Source organism: Cryptotermes secundus, unplaced genomic scaffold (genome assembly GCF_002891405.2).
Source record: "Cryptotermes secundus unplaced genomic scaffold, Csec_1.0 scaffold1089, whole genome shotgun sequence".
NCBI classification, from domain to species: domain Eukaryota; kingdom Metazoa; phylum Arthropoda; class Insecta; order Blattodea; family Kalotermitidae; genus Cryptotermes; species Cryptotermes secundus.
In genome coordinates, this window is record NW_019731997.1 from 106,941 (window position 1) to 130,102 (window position 23,162).

Below are 23,162 nucleotides of genomic sequence, written 5' to 3' on the forward strand. Positions count from 1 at the left end.
AAATCCCAGAAGACTGCTTTCTTCAACCTGCTTTAGCATTAAAAAGAAATCTACATTTTGCTCAGATGGTAATGATGCGTTTCCCATGATTCTCACAATAAACAGAATTTTTTCCTTTTCCCCTTAACAGCATAGACTGATTGGCCTTTGCAATGGAGTGCGTTTTCTGTGAGACTGGAATGGAATTGGTGTACATTAAGATGAGCTTTCTACTTCGGAAAGTTAATGCGGCCGGATCCGTTTCACAGTTTCACTTCGTTTGATATGTGGTGTATGCGACGTTTTCACACTATCAAACACTGTTCTTCAACTGCTCCATGTCTCTATACATCCATGACACAACTGAATGGAGGAGGGAGTTGTGTGTGCTGATCCTGCATACAGAAAGATTTACTATCTCGGATATAATTCTGAGCCAAAACACGCTAGAGTGCCTAATTTCTGAGGGCAGATGATATGACTAAGGCTGCGGTCTTCTGATATGCAGCGCCGTGTAGTCTGGTAGGTTCGGACCATCTCTTCTATCCTGAAGATTGAGTCAGCAGATTCCTCAGACACGGTGTCAACTACCTCTCAAACTACACGGCGTCACATCTAAGAAGATCGTAATCTTGATAATCACCACTGTGGGGTCCTCGTGTAGCGAGTGACTGATTCTTAGTTCAATGCCATAGCTGACACTATACAGGTTTCATCGCGTTGAATGAGTGGGCAGTTGTCCATGAATAGTGTGTAGGTAAGCATCTCGAAGGGGACGGTTGTGCTCTATTTGAAATTTATCCCGAGAGAATTTTCGCTGTCTGGATAAAAAATACAAAAATAACGTCCAGTGGGCTAGTTCTGTCTCCGTATTCAGGCAGAGAAAAGGAAACACAAATTATTCCTCTGTAATAGAACACGGTGTAGTCCGGAAAAAGCTAACCGATGTTTCTGGGGAGCATGGGCCCCTTGTCACCACGACATGGCGCGTCCTCAGGTTGCGGATGGAGGAGACGGCCTCCAGATATGAAGGCTAGCTGCGGAATATGTTGAATAAGCAGTCGCGGACAGCCGGCACAGGGTGGTCCTCCAATTTGGTGGTTGGGCGTGGGGCTAACAATTCCTCACCGCAAAAATAAGCTTTTATTAAATGTCACACAGGGATTCGGACCTTGACGGATTCTTTGATCTGGCTAAGGATTGGGACCAGTGGAGGGCTCTTGTGAACACGGCAATGAACCTTTGGGTTCCATAAATTGTTGGGAAGTTCTTCAGTAGCTATAAAACTGGCGGCTTCTCAAGAAGGGCTCAGCTCCATGAAATTAGTCTGGAGGAGCAAACGGAAGTTAACTTTCTCCGAAGCTACCGGCGTTATATTCCAGAACATACAACTCTTTACAGCCACAGTTGCAGAAGTCTCAAATTCAACAAAGGAAACATAGTCTGTGGGGTCTGTTACTTAACGCTACTCATTATCACTAGGATTTGTGTGGTGTGGTGTGATTTAGTATTGAGGAGTGTATTGTGTAGTATACTGTGTTGTGGTGTAGTGCAATTGCATTGTGTGTTGTGTGGGGACACCCGCTAGCGTAGTTGGTTGAGACACTATGCTACAAGCCGGAGGGACGCGGGTTAGATTCCCAATGAGGTAATTGGATTCTTCAATTAACCTAAGCTTTCCAGTCACACTATGGCCCTGGGGCAACTCAGTCTATAGCAGAAACGAGTATCAGGAATCTTTCTCGGGTTAAAGGGCGACCGGCGCGTAAGGCCGACATCACCGCCATCTGTGAGCCGATTGTGTAAAAAATGTGATCCTCGACGTCTCACAATCCTATGGGCCTCCACGGCCGGTTAAATGGATACTTTTTTATTGTGTAGTGTTGTTGGTGTGGTGTCTTGTACTGTTAGTTCCTCGGAACTCTAGCCGTGGTAGAGGGGTCATACCATCTCTCACGGAGCTGGGGAGGCACTCTTATCAGCTTACGTCAGCGTAGGTACTACCAGTTTGGAATGTAGCGTCTTGAAGTGTGGTCAGGTGTATAGTACGTTGTGTTGCTTGTTAGTTGGTGTCCTTAGGCAATGTGTTCCGCTCGGGGAGTAGCTCTGAACGTCACCACAGCAAGCGTACAGCCTCGCGTGCTCCACAACAGCGTTTACCTTTCCGCGCGGCTAAAGTTACGAGGCACTAACTATAGTGTGTCTACACCACAAAACATCCACAATTGATATGGGCCTGGGAAGCCTCTGTTACGTTCTGCCTGAAGATGAAGGCTATACCAGACTCCGAAATGTATACCAGTTTCTCTCTACGCGCACGTTGCTACAGACCTGTTGAACCTCACTGCTCCCGGCTAATGACCCTGGGCTAGGCTGGACAGAAGACGAAATCAGGTTGAGGACTGAGCCCTGTGCTCTCTGAGTACAGAACGTGAAGAAGTTCGGAAGATTGCATAATGAACATAGAAAAAGAAAAAGCTTGAGGGCAGTTTCTTCTGAAGATGTCTGACAGGATTTCGAAGCAGGATTCTCTGAGTGAAAGCGCTGTCTACTTACAAGAAAATAACAGGGTGACCAGACCAGTTAAGATGCGCAATCTAGCCTGAAAACTTGTTCATCTCCCCGAATGAAAATGAAAGTAAGTCAGGATATATCAAGTCCAGGAGCACAAACTGGGCCAGTTCCGGTAATTCCTATACTAAAAGATTTTGTTCCTATTGTAGCTTTCTGACTTGAGATCCGTGGGAAAACTGCGGTCGTGATTTTATTTACCTGAGCTGACTTATCCCGCAAGCAAGCCCTCGGCACCCGTTGATCTGCAGGTTCAGTGAGTCTGTCGGTAATTGAACCCATCAGCTAGAAACAATACTGATTAAGCTGCTTACCTACTTACTCATGGAGCCGAGCCCTTCTTGAGGAGAAACCAAATCTGCAGCTACTCAAGAATTTCCCAGCATTCTATGTAAACCCGAAGGTTCATTACCGTGTTCACAAGAGCCCTCCACCGGTCCCTGGTCTTCTCAGTGGTCTCTTTCCTTTTGGCTTTCCCACCAATATCCTATACGCATTCCTTTTCTCCCCCATTCGTGCTACATGCCCTGCCCACCTCACCCTTTTTGATTTGATCATTATAATTATACTTGGAGAAGAGTACAAGTTATGAAGCTCCTCATTATGCAGTTTTCTCCAACCTCCTGTCACTTCATCTCTCTTCAGTCCAAATATTCTCCTCAACACCCTCAGTCTATGTTCCTCACTGATTAAGCTACTTCGACACAAATTAATTTTATTGAGGACACGCCTGATGTTCAGTCTGTCGCAAAGTACCCAAAAGAGCATAACCTATTATGTCATTTGGGAGATCTCAATTCATGGGCTTTTCGAAACATCTGCAGGAGCAAAGGCACAGATTTTTTACAAGCAGCGACCAACGTATCTATAAAACATGGTTGTTATTGTATGCAATGAAATATATCAAACCCCATTTCAAAAACTTGACAGTTTTTTTCGGTTAGTCAAGAAATACTTTGCTGTTGCTATCTGAACACATTCATGGCCGTGTTAACAAAATCCCGGGCGCTGGACACTATTGCAACGAACCTGATTCCAATCCATACTTTTCTCTAAAATTTATTTCAAAATTATCCCGCATTGCCCACGTCTATATGCGGTTTCTTTTTTCTCGGTTGGAAGTTTTGTATGACTAGTCCGCTTGTATGCTACATGTTCCGCCCATCTCACTCTACTTGATTTAATATCATCCTAACCATATTCGGCGAATAATACAAATTATGAAGATCATTATGTAGTTTCCCCTACCACTGTCACCTGCCTTCCCTCCTACGTAGTCTCCTCAGCACCGTTCTCAAACACATCTATTCATATTATGTAGGCTGACACCGACATGTCGTAGGAGCATACGTCTATCATCTGGCATCAGCCTTGAGTTCCCCCGAAACGTCGCTAACCACCAACCAGACTACAGCACGGTATCATAACCCAGAACCTCACAGAATGAATCATCACAGACTTGAAAACCTCAAATTTTACACCTCCTATATGCTTTCTTTATAGTGACAGACCAAGTTCCATACCCGTACAAAACTGGTAGAGTTAGCGCTGTATACGGCACTAAAGTTCGTAGAGAGACACGTACGTCTACAAGCGCGCCTAAGAACTCACAAGCACTGTCACTACACTCGACACCGCGGCTTACACTTCGCGACTGCCTCATCTAGCTTCACTGAGGTGGAGGTGAAGGTGGAGCAGGGATGTGTTGTTCAGGTGATGACGGGGTTTCCGTTACTCAGGAAACGTTACACGATGCGGTACTGTTACGTTCACTGTGGGGGAAACACGAGGATCACACTCTGCTCCTTTGCTTGCTGCTTTGATGAGAACGTGTTTCAGCACGCTTTAGTGATTAGATTACAGACTGACGGACCAAGGGATTGAGGTTCTGTTTTGGGCAGAGGCAAGAGATTGTTCCTTTCTACACAGCGGCCACAGATCGTCTCTGGGGGACCCAACCAGCCTCCTATGTAATGGGTGCCAGGGCCTCTTTCCCTTTTGCCTTTCTTTGGTTACTTCACTTATTTGATTTCGAAATATTGTCGGTAGCTTCGAATGACAGGAAGATTATAGAGAATAGTGAAGTGTTACAAATAATGTGGAAGAATATCTTAAAGGCAAGGTGAAGTTATCCCTGGGTTTAATTACTAAACACCATGCCATAAAAACGTATGGGGAAATGGAGATATAGCTCCACTAATCTTAGCCTCGGCACTAGATAAAGGTGAGTGGTCAGATTCACGCTCCTGTCGCTTCACCACAGCACCGGTACCCATCTGATAGGAAGCTGCGTGAATCCCAGAGAAAAATCTTTTGCCTCTACGGGGAATCGAATCCCGACTCCTCGGGAATCCAGCCCGTAGCCTAGTCACTATACTGATTGTGCTCTCTCAGTCGTTGCCTAATTTTGGGTACTACGCTGCCACTATCCTGGAGATACTGAGGAAAACACCGAAAGCATTGTTACGATAGCAGGATTCCAGACTGAAAACTGAACCCGAATAGAAAACACAAGTCGTGCGCGCAGTCAGAAAAATTGCTTACAAAATTCCATTAAGACTACTTTTACTGGGAGCCCTAGAGTCTTCTCGATAGAACAAGAGGTAAAGTTGTCCTTGTGCTTAATTAATTAACCACTGTGCCATGAAGAAATATGGGAGTGGAGGTATAGGTCCGCCATTCTTGAAGTCGGTACTAGATGGAGATTAGTGGTTAGATTCACGTCCCAGCCGCTTTACCCCCAGGGAAATGGCCCCGGTACACATTCGATAGTAGGCTGGAGTGGGCCCCAGAGCCGGTCTGGGCGCTATGGAGAAGATAAGAACCTTACCCTACAGGGAACTGAAACCGGACCTTTCAGCCCGTGGCCCGCCGCTATACCGACTGAGGTATCCCGACATATTCGGTGGAAGAATAGATTCTTAAAAAGTATCGTAGCATGTAGAGATCCGTTGTTGGGTATCGACCGCGAAACAGACAACAAAACGTCCGCTGCTAGGCAGCAGATTCTGAATAAGCAAATACATGAAGCCGTTATTGAGTAACGCCTTCGCAAACAGACATGTTCCCACGGCAACGAATCCATACGCAACAATAGGGGAACTGCTGGAAACGGTGTTTTCTACGCGGCCCATGGCGAGATGTTACAAGCAGGGCAATTGGAGCAATTCTGACCCCGTTTGGAGGTGGGTTCGGATACCTCCATCGTAGCCCCGAGTGTCGTAGGAGGCGACGAAAAGGGAACCTAGTGGCTGGGGGTATAACTGGGCCACCCTGTTCCTGGGGGATATAAATACGAGAACCTGGCCCTCCAGGTTGGGGGAGTCTCGAATCTGAGACAGTAAAATATGGCCATGAGTTCCGCGGGACTCGGACCCGAGAATGACTGCGCTGGCGAGGAACAAACAGTAATTTCAAATGACAGACTCATCCTCTCGTAAGAGAGGATGTTACATAAGAACTATGACTGCAAGGTTACAGTTGAAAAGAAAATGCTGGTCGTGAGGCTCAAGGGGCTTGGCGCCAAGATGAACTAACTGACTGTAACCCGCCAATCTTAAAGTATCTCTGACCCCGACTCTGATGTAGTTGTGTAGTAGTATTAACCAGCGGGCAACGTGAGCACAGAAGCTGAAGAATCTCCAGTGCTTAGATCCGTTACCAGGAAACGACCAGTGAAAGCAGACTGAGAAGACTTAGCGTGCGCTCTAGTGATTTGTAAAGTGTGGAGGATTAATGATAGCGCCATAATTACTTGTAGTTACCATCTGTAAGTGGTCAATAAATCCATTCATCAATCCAAACCCCGTCTACGAGTATAGTCATTCAGTCACTTGACAATACTTATAATTTCTGATATTAAATTGTGGTAAAGCTAAACAGGCCGGTCACGGTAGCCGAGCGGTCTAAGGCATGCATTGTCTTCGCTCGCTCGAAAACCGAGATCGTGGGTTCGAATCCCACTCAGGGCATGGATGTTTGCGTTTTTCTGTGTTTGTCTACAGGTAGAGGCCTTGCGAAGAGCTGATCACTCGCCCAAGGAGTCCTACCGTATGTGTAAGATCTAGTAAACCGAAGTGAAACGGAGAATTTCATGGAGGTAGGCCTAGGCCCAAATTGGGGCTGTAGCGCCACAGGAAAAAAAAAGCTAAACAGGTAAAGCTGTCCCTGTGCTTAATTAAGCACTGTGCCATGAGGATATATAGGGGAGTGGATGTATAGATCCATCATTCCTGACTTCGGCACTAGAGGGAGATGGTCAGCTTCACGCCCCTGCCTCTTTAGCCCAGGGAAAAGAAGCCCCAGTACCCATTGGCTAGGAGGCTGTGTGCGCCTCAGAGCCGGTCTGAGCACTGCGGAGAAGAAGAAAATACTTGCACTGCTGGAAATCAAAAATTTTATTCTCTTTATCCACTTCAATTTTGACGTTTTCCACAAATGCAAGAGGCTTGGCTTGCCGCACACTCCACTACCTGTGGCTGTCTTGTGGTACTGCACATTTCGCTGTGCTTCCATCGAGCCGTAGGAAGGAAGGTTAATGCCCCGGCGCAGCTTTGCCCAACTTCCGGTAACATCGGTTTCGCATTGCAGGGTCGCCGACATTCCTTCTGGCTGCCCCCCCAACCCTCCTGACAAGGATAACTCACGAACAGAAAGTTGTACTGCATTTGGAGTGCAGTCAGACCCAAATCTGCGCCACAAGGAATCTTGCGATACCAGCCGCGGGGCCAGTGGATGCACCGTTCTTGCAACCATCTGGACCAGATCCTCCCCCACCCCCAAGGACACAATTGTTCGCTATTTATTCTAGAATCATTCCTCTCTGCTTAGTGATTCATGTTCCATCCTGCTGTGAAAATCACCACAGATAATGCAGGATTTGAGGTCCTCACGGCTGTGGTTATGAAGAGTTCTATATTGTGGAATATAATGCTATGTAGTCCGCTGAAAGTCAACCGATGTTTCGGAGGAACATATCGCCTCCATCTTCAGGGTAGAATAAGCCGAGCAAGTACCAGGGTGAAAGCAGACTCGGCTTACTACCTGCTTTCACGTTGGTATCTTGCTCGGCTTATTTGGGCCTGAATATGGAGAACTAGACGGCGTTATGTCACAGAAGATAGTACTCCACATCATAGATAACATTTTTGTGATATCACTAATGGGTGACGATATTCCTGCCCACGCAACACTATTCCAGCACGCGGTGTCAGCGTCTACGCGAGCGCACACAATGCGTCCGTTGTAGAAATAAAGAAGAAAGGAGAATGCTACGCTTTCTTCTGGCCCCATTGCAGACAAAAAACTACGCACCGCATTCTGCAACTGTGTGATGTCCTCAGCAACGTCCGTCATAAAGTACGTTCGTTACAACGGACGTATTTTGTGCGCTCGTGTAGACGCTGCCTAAGCCCCCTTGTTTACGCACGTATGTGCTGTCTTCAAGTCCGGTTTTTGGTTACAATTATTCTGTCATTTATTTAGAGTAAATTATTAGATACTGGAGTCTTTTGCCTTCGATGACCGCCTCTGTGGTCTAGTGGTCAGAGTTCCTGGCTACAGACCCAGAGGTCCCCGGTTGGATTTCCGGCGCTACCATTTTTTCTGAGAAGTAGTGGATCTGGAACGGGGTCCACTCAGCCTCGCGAGGATAACTGAGGAGCTAATTGAATCGAAAAGTAGTGGCTCCCGTCTAGGAAACCGAAAGCCGTGGGGATTCGTTACTCTGACCACGCGACACCCTCTATCCACTAAAGTTGGCACTAACTTCGCCGACAAGCGGCGGTCACTCGGTCGGTATAGTTCGCTTGCGGACTAAAGCCACGGATTTTTTTCTTTTTTGCCTTTGATAGGGCTTAAGAAAGAAAAAGTTCACTTCGAACGCATGTCTGAAATGGTTTTGAGGTATTTAATTTTCAGTTTTGAAAAATAAATCCCAGTTTTTTAAATTTTCCAAGAGGCAAACGATTCGCATTTTAATGGATCAGTTCAGTTCCCATATATTAGTACCATTAAGATAAGCATTATAACCCCTCAGTGTGCACACTCGACCCATATAGCGCGGGGCACATCAGCCGCTGGTCTCTTAACTGTACAACAAAAATTTAACTTGAGAGAGGTCAGGCCCGTCTAGCCTGCTTTCTCTTGAAGTTGCGGTGAAGGTAAATTTACTTCTGCGTCATGAAAATGTAGGGAGTGGAGGTATTGACCCATATATTCTTAAATTCCACACTATATGGTGATCAGTTTCATGACCTGACCGCTTGGCCCTTGGGGAAAGAGTCCTTAGTGCCCATTGCATAGGAGGCTGGATAGATCCCAGAACTCTGTGCAGAAGAGAAAATTCTCTCCCCATGCTGGGAATCAAATCTCGGTTCCCCGGTTGTCGAACCCGTAGTCTGATCATTGTTCTCTCTGAAGTATTCTGGTATGGGCCGCCGTGTAGATCGATATATATATATATATATAAACATATCGGAGGGACTTGCCCTCTTCAGCCCTGAGGATGGAAGCAGCAGATTCTTCCTAAATGCTAGTACCTCTCTACCAGACTACATGGCGTCACATCCCAGTTTCAATACTCACTGCTCTGAGAACTACAAATTTCGCGTACTTATTCTTGATATGATAGGATAGCGCAGTCGGTATAGCGACTGGCTACGAACAGGGTGAACGAGGAGTCGGAGTTCGAGTCCCGGTAGGAGTAAGATTTTCTTCTCTCCACGTTCTTCTCTCCAGACCGGTTCTTTGGCCCACCCAGCCTCCTCTGCAGTGGGTACCGGGGGATCTCTTTCCCCGGAGGCAAAGCGGCCGGGGCTTGAAGCTTACCACTCACTTCCAACCAGTGCAGAGGTCAAGAATACGTGGATCTATACCTCCAGTCCCCATGGTCTTCAGGGACAGCTTTATACGTTTTATTCTTGGTGTTTAACGTCGCTTTTAATAGGTCAGACTATATAGCATTGGTTTGGTAGGACGATTCGTGAATAATGAACTGGAAGGGATGTGGAAGGAAGCGACTATGGCCTAATTTGAGTTACTATCGCAACATATGCGTGAAGAGATCTCATGAAATCACGAGAAACCTCAGTCAGAATACACAGCACGAAGCGGGGTCGCCATGTTCGGTTTCAGGACCACGGGCCTGACGAACAACAGATGCAACTCTAATTTGAGATCTGTTTCCCACGGCCGCGTAACATGAAGACCGGCATTGTTAAGCTTTCACTGTGTTCCAAAGGTGATGTTCATACTACTCTTGTGCATTGTTGCCAACATTTCGGAGGTACATCCTGCATCCATCCTCAGTATCGAAACACTGCCCACATTTACAAGGCGTAGAGAACCAACAGCCGAATCAACATGAAGAGCATTGCCATGTCACCCCTTTCTACGTCACAAAGACCGACTCGGAAGAGCCGCTTTGGGATATGATCTGTGCTTACTGCGAGTGCCATACGAAGCACACGCCTACATCGCGAGGCAAACTGCGCAGATATTTTGATGTTAAGGCACGTGACACGAGTTTCCGCTGCTTGAAAGGGGAAATCGAGGGATCAGGCTGTCTTGAAGTGGTCATCTTCACTGGAAATGATGCAAACATCCGTGCTTCGAAAGGGATTTGAACCCGCGGCCCCAGTATTTAGGCAACTGTATATAATAATAATGATGATGATGATGATAATAATAATAATAATAATAATAATAATAATAATAAAGAGGAGGATGAGAAGGAGAAGAAGTAGTAAAGAAGAAGAAGTAAAGAAGAAGAAGAAGGAAACAGCAATACACTCCAGGGAGCAGAGCCCTTCTTGAGAAACTGTCACCTCTTCCTCCTATCAGAGTAATGATATCAAGAATATGGGGCGGCCTGGTATGTAACACGCACGGAGAAATGTGAAATGTACTCACAACTTGGTAGACCTAGACATAAAAGGAATGACAATATTAAAACTGAACTTAGAGAAGTAGGGTCACTGGGATATTTGCTCTCTCGTGTGAATATGACAATGAACACTGAAGATTAATGTTTTCGGATGTGTGATTTTGTTTAGTCTGGTAATATCTGTCAGCGTTTTGGAGGAACCCGCTGCCTCCGTCTTCAAGGTAGAACTATGAATCACATGGTAATGAACCTTCAGGTTCCATAAAAGGCGATGTATTTCTTTGCCAGCTGACCGACTATCAGCTTGACAAGAAGGACCCTGCTACGTGGGGCTTTTGACGTGATTTCCGTACTAGAGACGAACTGTTTGTTGTGTTTGTATGCTAGTTATATGCATCAGGGTTCATCAGTTTTACGTGTGTTATGCAGAGGTTGCTTACCTGGTGCCATCTGGCAGTAAGAACCTGAAAGAGAAGAATGACGACAATTAGATACCCCCTCCACCAGGCCAACAAAGGAATATTGCATACATTGTATGATGCAGAGAAGAGAAATTGTTCCCCTATTTTTTTTTGTTCCGTATTGGTGAGAGAGTTGGGGTTCAGATTACGAGGAGAACATAGACTGAGGATCTTTGAGAGCAGGGTGCTTAGGGGAATGTTCGGACCTGAGAGGGAGCAAGTGACACGAGGATTGAGAAAATTACACTCCTCGCCAAATTGATTGGAATGACAGCATCGAGGGGAAGGAGACGGGCAGGTCATGTTCTACACAAGTCCATAAAAAGTTCAGGAAAACCTGAAGGAAAGGAACCACTAAGAAGACCCAGGCATAGATGGCAGGATAATATTAAAATGAGCCTTAATTAATAGGATCGGAGGGTATGGACTGGATTCATCTGGCTCATGATATGGGCCAGTGGCGGGAGCTTGTGAACACATTAATGAACATTTAGGTTCCATAAAATTTTGGAAATTTCTTGAGTGACTGAGCAACTGTTAGCTTGTTTATGTGGCACAGCTTCCTGCGTGTGGGGAGCAGTGGAATGCATGTAAGGAAGGGACGGCAAAAGGATAAGACAAGAAATGAAGAAATGCAAGTTTAAAATAAGGGCGAAGAAAGGAAAACTAAAATTTAAAAGCAAAGATCAAGAGTAAAACTAAAACAGATACAGCACAAGACATACAGACGTACAAAAGGAAAGACAGTCATAACAAGCAAGAAAGAATAAATAGGCTTTTTTCTTGTATGAGAAAAAGAGATCAGATCAAGGAACAGTAAACATTCAGACCACGTGAAGAGTACTGCCTTCCGAGATAACACTGTGTAGTACGGCTGAAGTCCTCCGACGTTTCGGAGGAATGTAGTGCCTCTATCTTCATAGTCGAAGAGTACCGTGAGCCAAGCAAAAACTAGCAAGAAGCACATTACATCATTTTTGCATGCCTGAATACGAATGTGCTGCTACTAGTAGTAGTACCTCCACCTCCATATGTCTTCATAGCGCAGTGTTTACGTAATTACGTCCAGGGACAACTTCCTGTGTCAAGATGGCCAGTCAAAAGACCTTCCGGATGCATACTGACTTCTAGTCAGCAGTCCGGAAAATAACAGAATACGGGAACAATTTAAATATTATGGAGTATAAAAGTTTAGTTCCTACAGCACAGAAAACACTGCGTCTCCATTACAAAAACCTGGTTAATGCTGTTCTGGGAAGCAATCGCTGTTTATTCTCACAATGACACATTCTGTGGGCAAATTACAGAGTTTCTTTATTGTTAAAGCAGGTTTTGCATCTGACCTGGTTCAGTGCAGAATTCGGGAAGTTTGTTTCGAAAAGTAGGAAACTCTGTTACTGGCATTTGTGTGTAGAATGCAGAAGCCACTTCCTGACATCTTCGTAACGTGAATTCTAGTCATTCGTCGTCTTCGCTTTTCATTGGATCTCAGATGGCTGTGATAATACTGTGACATGTAGTCCCATTGTCAAGTATTATTTTTTTTTTATTATTGCTATTGGGGTGGGACTAAGTCCCTTGTACTGCGGTCACTTCCGGCCTATTGTACCAGCCCCAGATGATAGGTGAGAGTAATTGTGGAGCAATTGGTGGAATGGAGATTGACAGGGGAAACCGAAGTACTCGGAGATAACCTGCCTCAACGTCACTTTGTCCACCATTAATCCCACTTGACCAGACCCGGGATCGAACCCGAGCCGCCGCGGTGGGAAGCTAGCGACTAACCGCTTGAGCTATAGCGCGGCCTTTCATTGCCAAGTAACTGATGTGTAAACAGGCGACAGTACAACAGCTGTTACTAGGGAACAGTTCTGTGGACACATTGTTTCCCCAGCAGCGAGACAACGCGCAAGAATGGAAGAAATGTTTTCTGTGCGGTTCGTGCCGGGGATACATAATTAGCCCTGATAGTCGCAGGAGATGACGAAAGGGGAACCCAGTGCCTGGGGGCTACAACCGGGTCACCCTGTTCCTGGGAGTATAAATACGGCGACCTGGCCCTCCAGGGTGGAGAAGTCTCGAATCTGAGACAGCAAAATGTGGCCATGAGTCCCGCAGGACTCGGACCCTAGAATGACTGCGCTGGCGAGAGCTAGCATCAGTTAAAAAAGACAGACCCATCCTCTCGTCAGAGAGATGTTACATAAGGACTACAGCCGCAAGTGTTCGGTTGGAGAAAAATTACTGGTTCTGAGTCTCAAGGGTCTTGTCGCCAAGACGAACTGATTGGCGGTATAACGACAGTCGTAAAGTAACTCTGACTGGCTCTGGCTCTGACTCTGACTCTGACTCTGACTCTGGTTGAGTCGGTTGAAGCCAAGACCTTCTGAACATTTATTGGAATCTACCCCATATTCACAAGTGAGCGTGTAAGCGCTAACATTAAACCAACCCTCCATGAGTCATTGATCGGATTAATAATGACTTATGCTTGCCCCGCCTAGGAATTTGCGGCAGACACCTACCTAGGAAAACCGCAGGACCCACAAAACAAGACATCATTTACTCTCATTCCCAATCGTTGTTTTGAAAATGTCTTCCCTCCCTACTTTGGCATTGAAATCTCCTAGTACCTGTTCTAGTTCTTCATAGAACCTACCTTCATGTCATCAATTTTATTTTCTGTTGGGGCCGAACATTCATAACAATGATATCACACCAGCAACCTTTTAGTATTATCACGTATATATGATATCCTATCACTAACGAACTCTACCCTCTTAACTGGAGATATGATTCTCTTACACGAAGAATGTATATTCGCCTGCTGCTTCGGTGCCACCTCCGTCCCATCTGACCTCCTGTACTTCCGCTAAATCTAACTTATTCTTTGAGATTTCTTCCGCCACTGCCCTGACCGGAAGTGCCCTTTACAAACTTCTCTAACCTTCCAAGTTCCGAATTTCATGTCCATTTTCTTGTCGTTTCATGTCGTTTATCGAGAGGATCCGTCCAGATCCGAGGCTGCTTGCAAATTTTCGTAACAACCTTATTTCTAATGGTGAGGGGTGTTAGCACCACACCTAAACCCAAAGCTGGAGGACCGCCGCTTGTCGGCTGCCCGCGACTTCTTATTCAATATATTCGCAACTTCCCTCCATACCTGGAGGGCATCTCCTCCATCGGCAACCTGAGGACGCGCCATGCCGTGGTGACAAGGGGACCCACCTTACATAATAATTATTATTTTTATTATTATTAATACTGTTGTTATTGTCGTCCTTTTTTGGCTCAATGCGCTTCAGGTACTATTGTTTCTAGCGATGCTGACGCCTTTTGAAATAAACGGCTTGTCTTAAACGTGTTTTACAATCGCACTCCAACTACCGAGGTCAAGAGAAGGTGGATCTATACGTCCGCTCCCCAATATGCCTTCAAGTTTTAGTGCTTAATTAGTTAAGCCCACAAGGTCGCGGGTTCTGTTCCCGATGAGGTCATTGGATTTTTCACTTGTCCTAATCCTTCCAGCCGCACTATTGCCCTGGGGTCAACTCAGCCCCTAACAGAAAATAGTACCAGGAATGTTCCTGGGGGTAAAGGGCGGCCGGCGTATAAGGCCGACAACCTCACCGCCATCTGTGAGCCGATTTTCTATAAAATGTGGACGCCTCGACGTCTCGCAAACCTACGGGCCTCCACGGCTTGTTACAGGGATAGCTTTACATTTCTTACTAAGGAAAACTTTACCTTACCATAGTTTCTTAATTATTACAATATTAGTTGCATTCAATGGTTGGTGTGACTGCGTAGATGAAACTGATGTTATTCACTAAATGATACACGTTATCTCCTCTTGTCTTTTGTTTCTTTGCGGTGGTTCTTGCTTTATAACTGGCCTTCTGGCTGTTAAATAAGTACGCAAAGAGTAGTATTAGTAGTAGTAGTAGTAGTAGTAGTAGTAGTAGTAAGCCCTTGCTAATCCTGTTACAGTTCATCCGGATCGAAATATGAAAAATGCTGTTGAGTACATACTTTAAAAGACTCTTGGAATTTAGGAAGGCAGATGAGTCACTTTGCCGGTCACGATAGCCGAGCGGTCTACTGTCTTCGCTCGCTTGGAAACCGGGATCGTGGGTTCGAATCCCACTCAGGGCATGGATGTTTAGTGTGCGTGTTTCTGTGTTTGTGTACAGGTAGAGGCCTTGCGACGAGCTGATTACTCGCCCAAGGAGTCCTACCGAATGTGTAAGATCTAGAGAAACCGAAGTGAAAGGAGAAGTTCATGGAGGTAGGCCTATGCCCACTGGGGCTGTAGTGCCAAGGAAAAAAAAAAGATGAGTCACTTGTCTGTTCAAACAGACTTGTCTATTTCTTCACACCTGCAGCATTAAGATCAGAAACGAGTACAGCTTCTGAGTCTTTTAACGATGAATAAATGTATTGTCTTTATATAGTTTTTAAATAAAGGCTCTACAGTGTTATTTTGTCATTTACTTTCATCAGCACTACTTCTATCATTAAATTTTCCATTTATTTGTGTTCTAAGTTTGTTGTTTGTCCTTTTGTTTCACTAATCCGGATTATCTCTTAATACGGATGACCTCCCCCTCACTTACTCCGGATTAACGAGGGTTTACTGTATAAGGGTGTCGAGAATTTCCTTGGCAGATAGAAAACGGTCTGTTTGTGAAACAGACCAAGAATATCGTCACATCACTTCCGCAACTCTATGCAGTATTGTGCCCGATAACAGCACGTGACCTGTGAGTGAGGAGCTCCCTGACCTCTGAGATCTGGCGTCATGATCTATCTCCATCCATAAGCCCAAATCTTCAATGTCAGTCATATTATCGAGAAACCGTTTTGCTGGTTCCATGTGGCTCCATAAGCCTCGCGTCTCACTCTCGGGCCGTACTGCGTCAGAGGCGAGGTCGAGCACAGGCAGGTTCTGCTTCAATTGAGGATAATTGAAGGGAGGGAGGACTCAGGACCGAGCAATGGATGTCAATCCTGCAGTGCAGCCCACAGCAACAGTTCACATCTTCACAGACACACACATCCATTTTAATATTATCATCAGTTGGTATCGTGATTAGGCTACAGGCCAGACGATTGGTGAATCTGGATTATTTTCTTCTCCATGGCGTCCAGCCCGTTACTGGCACCCACTCATCTTCCTTTCCCATGTGTTCCGGGGACTCTTTCCCCGGAGGTAAATCGGTCGGAGCGTGAAGCCGGGCACACACTTCTCTCTAGTACTGAGGTTAATGCATGCGGCTGTACCTCCTTTCTCTCATGGTTCAACTTGTTTCCACAACGTCCAGACCGGTTTTAGGGCTCACCGATTCTTGTACACAGTGGGGTTCGAAGTGGCCAGGACGTGAAGCTGGCCATCATCTCCACTCCGTGTACACTCTCCAACACATCTTCTTGATGAGGTGCTTAATTAGTTACGCACAGAAAGAAATTTACCTTTTACATTTTAGACTACACATTTACATCGTAACTTAGTAAATCGATGGACGTTGGTGATTCGACAGAGGGACACAATGTCGAGTACAGCTCTGCACGCGGACATACACGTCCGTCTAGAATTGGTGGAGCTTTACATCTACGAGTAGTAACGTTCCCACCTCATGACTCGTGGTACGCGGGTTCATACCCGGCGGAGGTCGTGGAATTTTTAAGGGCGAAAAAATTCAGGGAACAAGTCCTCCGGGAGGGACTTTAAGCCGTGGGTCCCGTGTCGTAGCTTTACGGCACGTAAAAGAACCTCATATCTCCAAAGGTCACTGAGCCAAATTCAAGGTCATTTCCCGCCCAACAGTAGTCTCTAATGCCTCTGATAGATGGGGGAAGCATTATAGATACCGCCAAGCCAGTAGAGGCCGAACTCGCTGGCTCGGTCGGGACTGATGGTACGCACCAATATCGGTAGGGTATAGAGACTGGTAGAATATCATAGAGGGAAGCACAATGGACCAATACAGGTCTCAGTGCATGGGGAAACCCACCCTCTCCAATAACTAACTAACTACATCTACGAGTAAACTCCATATACGCCATCATCGCGTAGCACTACGTAAGACACAACTGAAATTGTGCGTTCTCTGAGTTCGTCTCCTGCCTCTGAATCACCACACCGGTTCCTATCAACAGCTTCACCGATTGCGTCGGGTAATGATCGCCGCGGTTTCTTCACTAGCTGAGCGACCTTTTTTTTTTCCTTGGCACTACAGCCCCAGTGGGCCTAGGCCTACCTCCATGAACTTCTCCGTTCACTTAGGTTTTTCTAGATCTTACACATTCGGTAGGACTCCTTGGGCGGGTGATCAGCTCGTCGCAAGGCCTCTACCTGTAGACAAACACAGAAAAACACACACAAACTAAACATCCATGCCCTGAGTGGGATTCGAACCCACGACCCCGGTTTCCAAGCGAGCGAAGACAGTACTTGCCTTAGACCGCTCGGCTACCGTGACCGGCTGAGCGACCATTAGCTTCTCAAAAATGACTGTGCTCAATTGAGTTGGTTAATTAGTTTGTGTGTCATCACGTAGGGTATTGTCAGTTCAGTAAGCAACAGGGCAGTCCGGCTGAGTTACGTTTCGATGTGTGCCGGTCTGTCAGTTAAGCTTTATATGCAGAAGGTCACAGATGATCCACGGTCCAAGAACACGTTTTTTTTTCTTTCATTTTTACTACAATTACGCACTCAGAATGACGTCTATTTGTTAAGTCCCGTCGCAAGGGAAACTCCGCACAACTAACACCGGAAGTTGAACTATTGCTTAACCCTTCAAAGCGTTAGCAACTTTCCGTACCACCTGCCACGACATCCACAAACTCTCTCTTTTATACACACACTGTATTTATGTATTTAGTATGACATTCACATTGTTGTATTTGTTGCAGTTGTTTGTATTTCTCTGTAATTGTTGTTAATCGTATTTGGTTTGTATTCATTGTGGTAGGATGTCCTCATTGTTGTGTTTTGTGTATTGTGTTTTGTTTGAACGTGTTGTCACTTAGTGTAATGTGTGTTACTTGTCTGTTGTGTCCTATTGTGTACTACTGCCACCGGGCTAAAACCCAATTGCAGTATAATAAAAATAATAATAATAATATACACAGCATTAACTGCTTACCTTTCTAATGGAGACGGTATATATCTCCCGTGAAGTATAAATTGAACAAAATTAGGCTGCCTCCCTTTCTAACAAGAATAATAAGTAGGTGTATCAGTTAACCTTGCTGTGTGTCCATTTCAGCTTTTTGAATCAGATACAGAAGAACAATGACATTAGGTATGAATGCTATGCCATTCGATCCTATCATAATCACTTTTTATGTTTCCTACTATGAATATGGCAACAGGGCAGTCGTGCGAACTTGTGAAATGCAACACCACGTTTTATATGGCCCTGAAATGATGTCTGATAACAGATCATAGGAATACGTGCGCCTATTTTGTTTACGTAATCCCTCTATAAAATGTAAAGCAGCAACATGGCGTCCCCGCGATATTTTTCTTTAGTTTTCTGTTCGGTAGTGATAACTAATGCACAACTGAGGCTACGCATGTGATATCTAGTGTGAAGGCAGGAACTTAGGTATATATGCATGCTGCCTGTGAACGCAAACATCGCGACGACGCTAAACAGGGATGTTTCATCCCACAAATTTAACATCTACAGAATGTGTACCGTAATAAGTTCTTATAAGAGTGAAGTAAATAACAGAAATGGAGTTCATAAATGTCCGGGGTGGGGGCTAGAAATCCATGCAACAGAAAAGCTTTAAGAGTTCTGTTCAAATTTTAAATTTAAGAGTTCTGTCACGTAATGAAGTTAAATCACACGTTAAGTGTTGTGTATATGTTAACATCATGACTGTGAAGTTAAAAACCTGTCTGTACGAACGACGAAATGCAAAGTGTCCCCCCTCCCTTCAGAACCGTCATTACTGTTAAGGGGCACAGCCACTGTTTACTGAGAGCGCCGAGAGAGAAAGGTAAGGAAAAGGTCGCGCCATTGCTCAAGCACGGCGGCCCGGGTTCGATCCCGGGTCTGGTCAAGTGAGGTTTGTGTTGGACAAAGTGGCGCTGGGGCAGGTTTTCTCCGAGTACTTCGGTTTCCCCTGCCAATCTTCATTCCGCCAATTGCTCCACAATCACCCTCACCTATCATCTGGGGCTGGTACAATAGGCCAGAAGTGGCCGCAGTAGAAGGGACTTAGTCCCACCCCACTAACAATAAAAAAAAGGTAAGGAAATATAGTAGAAGAGTGAGTGAAATGGAAAGTCGTGGGAGAAGCCAGAGGCACTTTATTACAGGATGGAAACGAGACCAGGCCTCGCCTTCTCGTCCTTTTCACAGGACAGTACAAAGTGAAGAGGTTGTGATGTTTAGAAGTAGAGGCTTGATACAGGCGTCGTTGGATTCTGATTTTCTGGGCTTCTGTCGAATTGCATAATATGGTAATTCTGAGAACCGAACGAAAACACAGATGAATGTACACCTCACAAAAAACATATCACCGCCACAAAGATCAGTCGATTAATATTTAGGGAAACAGTCGCTGTTTTTTATGAGAACCGAACGGAATACGTGAATACACTACCTCACAGAAAACACATCACCGTTCCAAACATCAGTCGCCCAGTATTTTGGAAAATAACCGCTGTTTATTGTGAGACACAGACAGAGCACATAAATACACTTCATGAGTCAAGGAACAGGCTTGTAGAACAATAACGTAGGAGGTACATATCATTACCACTGCGCTAAATAACATTAGAAGCTTACCGAACACGGCCAGGAGACAGAAGATTGAGAAGAGCTTGCTGGTAGGGACCGCCATTGCGCTGTGCATTCGGTCCGGAAGAGACCAACCAACAACTGTCAGTACAGCACAGTCAGAGCCGGGCAGGATGGACATGATTGCCAACACAATGCATGTCAGCCAATGGGCTGCGAGTCCAACTTGGCCCGCATACCAAGCTATCCTCAGTGATTCTCTCAATTCTTGGCACGAGTGTGAGACGATACCTGTAAATTGGCCACGACGGATAGGTTCCAGATCAATTATCCGCAATCTCATTCGGCGCTAAATAACTTCTGTATCAATACGGTGTCTTTAGCCCTTTAAAGACTGAATGTCTTCTAAATAGAATATAAAGGTCCTGTTCGTACCTCACAGGAAACACATTACGTTCTGCTACAAAGCCACAACCGGTTATTGCTGTTTAGGGAAACAGTCGCTATTTAGCGTGAGAACCATACGGAACACAGAGATACACTCTGTGGGCAGAATGCAAAGTTCTGGCATGTTAAAGCAGGTGGTACATATAGTGACCATTGGGCTTTAAAAAAATTAAATAACTTGCAGAACGAAAGTGGCAAACGAGCAAGCAGTATTGGTCGTGTGTGGAAGGTCCTCGGTTCAAATCTTGGCCCAGAAATTGGCCGCCGTGATCTGTTGTTGCTGTTTCTCATCCCCCCAGGCAAGTGCTCAAATTGGCTCTCAAATCGGGCCACTGGCGCTCCCTTCCCTTCAAATTTGTTGTTCGCTTATCCTAACATTCGACTCAACATGGTCTCCTGCTGATAACATCGTTATATAAACTACAAACAAATAAATAGCCTGCATGCTGAGTCATACATAATGATGGACGCGTGACCATCACATAGCACAGCCCGCTTTCCATACGCGTACGGCGGGAAACAGTTTACAAGCAAGCAAGGCGAACCTCGCGCAGAAAACTTGGTTCAAACGTATAAACACCTGTATCTGCCTGGCTGCTCTGCCGCCTTGAAGATGGGGGCATTACCTTCCCCCATAATACTTGTGAACTTCGACTGAACTAACTGCGCCACATCCAAGAGGACAGGACTTTTACTGGACTACACGGCGTAACACCATGTTAGGTGGGTCCCTTGTCACCACGGCATGGCGCGTTCTCAGGTTGCGGATGGAGGAGACACCCTCCAGGTTTGAAGGGAAGCTGCGAATGTATTGAATAATCAGTCGCGGACAGCCGACAAGGGGTGGACCTCCAGTTTGGGGGTTGGGAGTCGGGCTAACAACTCACCATAAAATATAATCATGTTACGAAAATTAACACAAAGCCTCGGACCTGGGAGGACACATCAGCTGCTGGCCTATGCCGATGATGTGAATCTACTGGGTGATAATGTAGATACCATAAAGAGAAACACACAAACATTAATTGACGCAAGTAAAGAGGTTGGTCTAGAAGTAAACACGGAGAAAACTAAGCACATGTTGCTGTCTCATCACCAAAATGCAGGGCAAAATCATAACATAAAGATAGGTAACGGATGTTTTGAAAATGTGGCACAGTTCAGATATTTGGGAACAACGGTAACAGATTGAAACCTGATTCAGGAGGAAATTAAGAGGAGATTGAACTCGGGTAATGCTTCCTACCATTCAGTCCAGAACCTTTTGTCTTCTCGTCTGTTGTCCAAAAACATAAAAATTAGAATATACAAAACTATAATTTTGCCTGTGGTTCTGTATAGGTGTGAAACTTGGTCCCTGACATTAAGGGAGGAACATAGACTGAGGGTGTTTGAGAACAGGGTGTTGAGGAGAATATTTGGACCGAACAGAGATGAAGTGACAGGAGGTTGGAGAAAACTGCATAATGAGGAGCTTCATAACTTGTACCCTTCTCCAAGTATAATTAGAATGATCAAGTCAATGAGGATGAGGTGGGCAGGGCATGTAACAGGAATTGGGGAGACGAGGAATGCGTATATGATATTGGTGGGAAAGTCAGAAGGAAAGAGACCACAGGGAAGACAATGGCGTAGGTGGGTGGACAATATTAAAATGGATCTTAGAGATACAGAATGAGATTGTATGGATTGGAGTGATCTGGATCAGGATAGGGAGCAGTGGAGGGCTCTTGTGAACACGGTAATGAACCTTCGGGTTCCATAAAATGGTGGGAAATTCTTAAGTAGCTGCAGAATTTGCGGCTCCTCCAGAAGGGCTCAGCTCCATGAGTAAGTACACGGCGTCACATCCAAGAGGGCAGTGCTTTTCAAAGCCACCGTTGTGAGAACACAAAATTGAACCAAATAAAGAGCTCTGGTTTTGGTTGAATGGGCCTCGGAACCCCCCTCCCTGCAACTGCTACGTACTCGACGACGAAAAAATCTGGGTTTCATTTCTATTTTTCGGCGACGTCCAGTCTGGCTCTGGTGCTCGCTCAGCATCCTATCCAATGGGTACCCGGGGGTAAAGCAGCTGAGGAGTTAAGCTGACCAAAACCCCCGGTGTCGAAATTAAGAATGAGTGGAGCTGTAACTCCACTTCGCCACATGTTTTAATGGCGCGGTGATTATAGAAGCACACGGAAAACTTTACATTTCCGTTACGCTTTCCTGCTTCAACTGCTGTTGATTCTGAATTTTGAATGGTGAAAACTAGGAAAATGAAACGTTCGTGAATTATTTTAAGCGGGCTGAGGCACATCTGAAGGGTCGTAATGCCCCATGTGGGGCTTGAAAAGTCAAGGAACTGAATGGATGTTTGTATCGTGGATGCTGCTATCGGAAGTCAATATCTGGACTCCCGACCTGACCCGTGACCTGAACCTTGGGATCTGCTGGGTGACGGAGCCTGACATGGCGCACAACAGACCCTTTGACCAAGGACCTCTCCCGCTGAGCAGAAGAACTGTGCTGCCTTCACTTGTATCAGCTTTACTTATGACAATATGGAAGGAAGGGGTTGTGGCCTAATTTGAGGTACTAGTAGCACGATAGCTCAGTCAGTATACTGACTAGGTTACAGACTGAACGATCGAGCAATCGGGATTCGATTCCCGACAAACGCAAGAGAGTCCATAACGTGCAGACCAGCACTCAGGTCCACCCAGCCTCGTAAACAGTGGGTACTGCGAGATCTTTCCCCGTGGGTAAATAGGCTGAGGCGTGAAGCTGACCACTCACCTCCATCTAGTGCCAAGCCTAAGAATACATTGAAGCTGTACTTCCATTGCTCCATATGTCGTGACGTAATGTTTAAACACATAAATCAATTTACATTTGATCCCGCGATTTCCTTTGAGGGACTGAGAAAAATGAGAAATATCTTATCAGAATAACCGGTCTCCGAGCAGAGATTTGTACTAAAGATTTTCCGACTTTGAAGCAGAAGTTCTGTCCATTGAACAGAACTCAGTCCTCTAAGATCCTGACGTTCATTGCTTGCACACACGAATTGTTTGA

General features: G+C 45.5%; 1 protein-coding gene across 2 annotated transcripts in view; it reads right to left on the bottom strand.

Annotated features, from left to right (window-relative positions):
• LOC111867508 (microsomal triglyceride transfer protein large subunit) overlaps positions 1-19,838 on the bottom strand; it is a 46,289-nt gene extending 26,451 nt beyond the window's left edge. Inside the window, exons 1-2 of one of the 2 annotated variants that reach the window (XM_023857452.2) lie at positions 19,704-19,838; positions 10,876-10,899 (exon numbers count right to left, since the gene is read on the bottom strand). In XM_023857452.2, coding sequence (XP_023713220.2) covers positions 10,876-10,899; positions 19,704-19,836 — 157 coding nt within the window. In that variant the 5' untranslated portion in view covers positions 19,837-19,838. The remainder of the gene's footprint in view (positions 1-10,875; positions 10,900-19,703) is intronic. The other variant, XM_023857453.2, reaches the window with a different exon arrangement.
• Between the last annotated feature and the right edge of the window lie 3,324 nt (positions 19,839-23,162).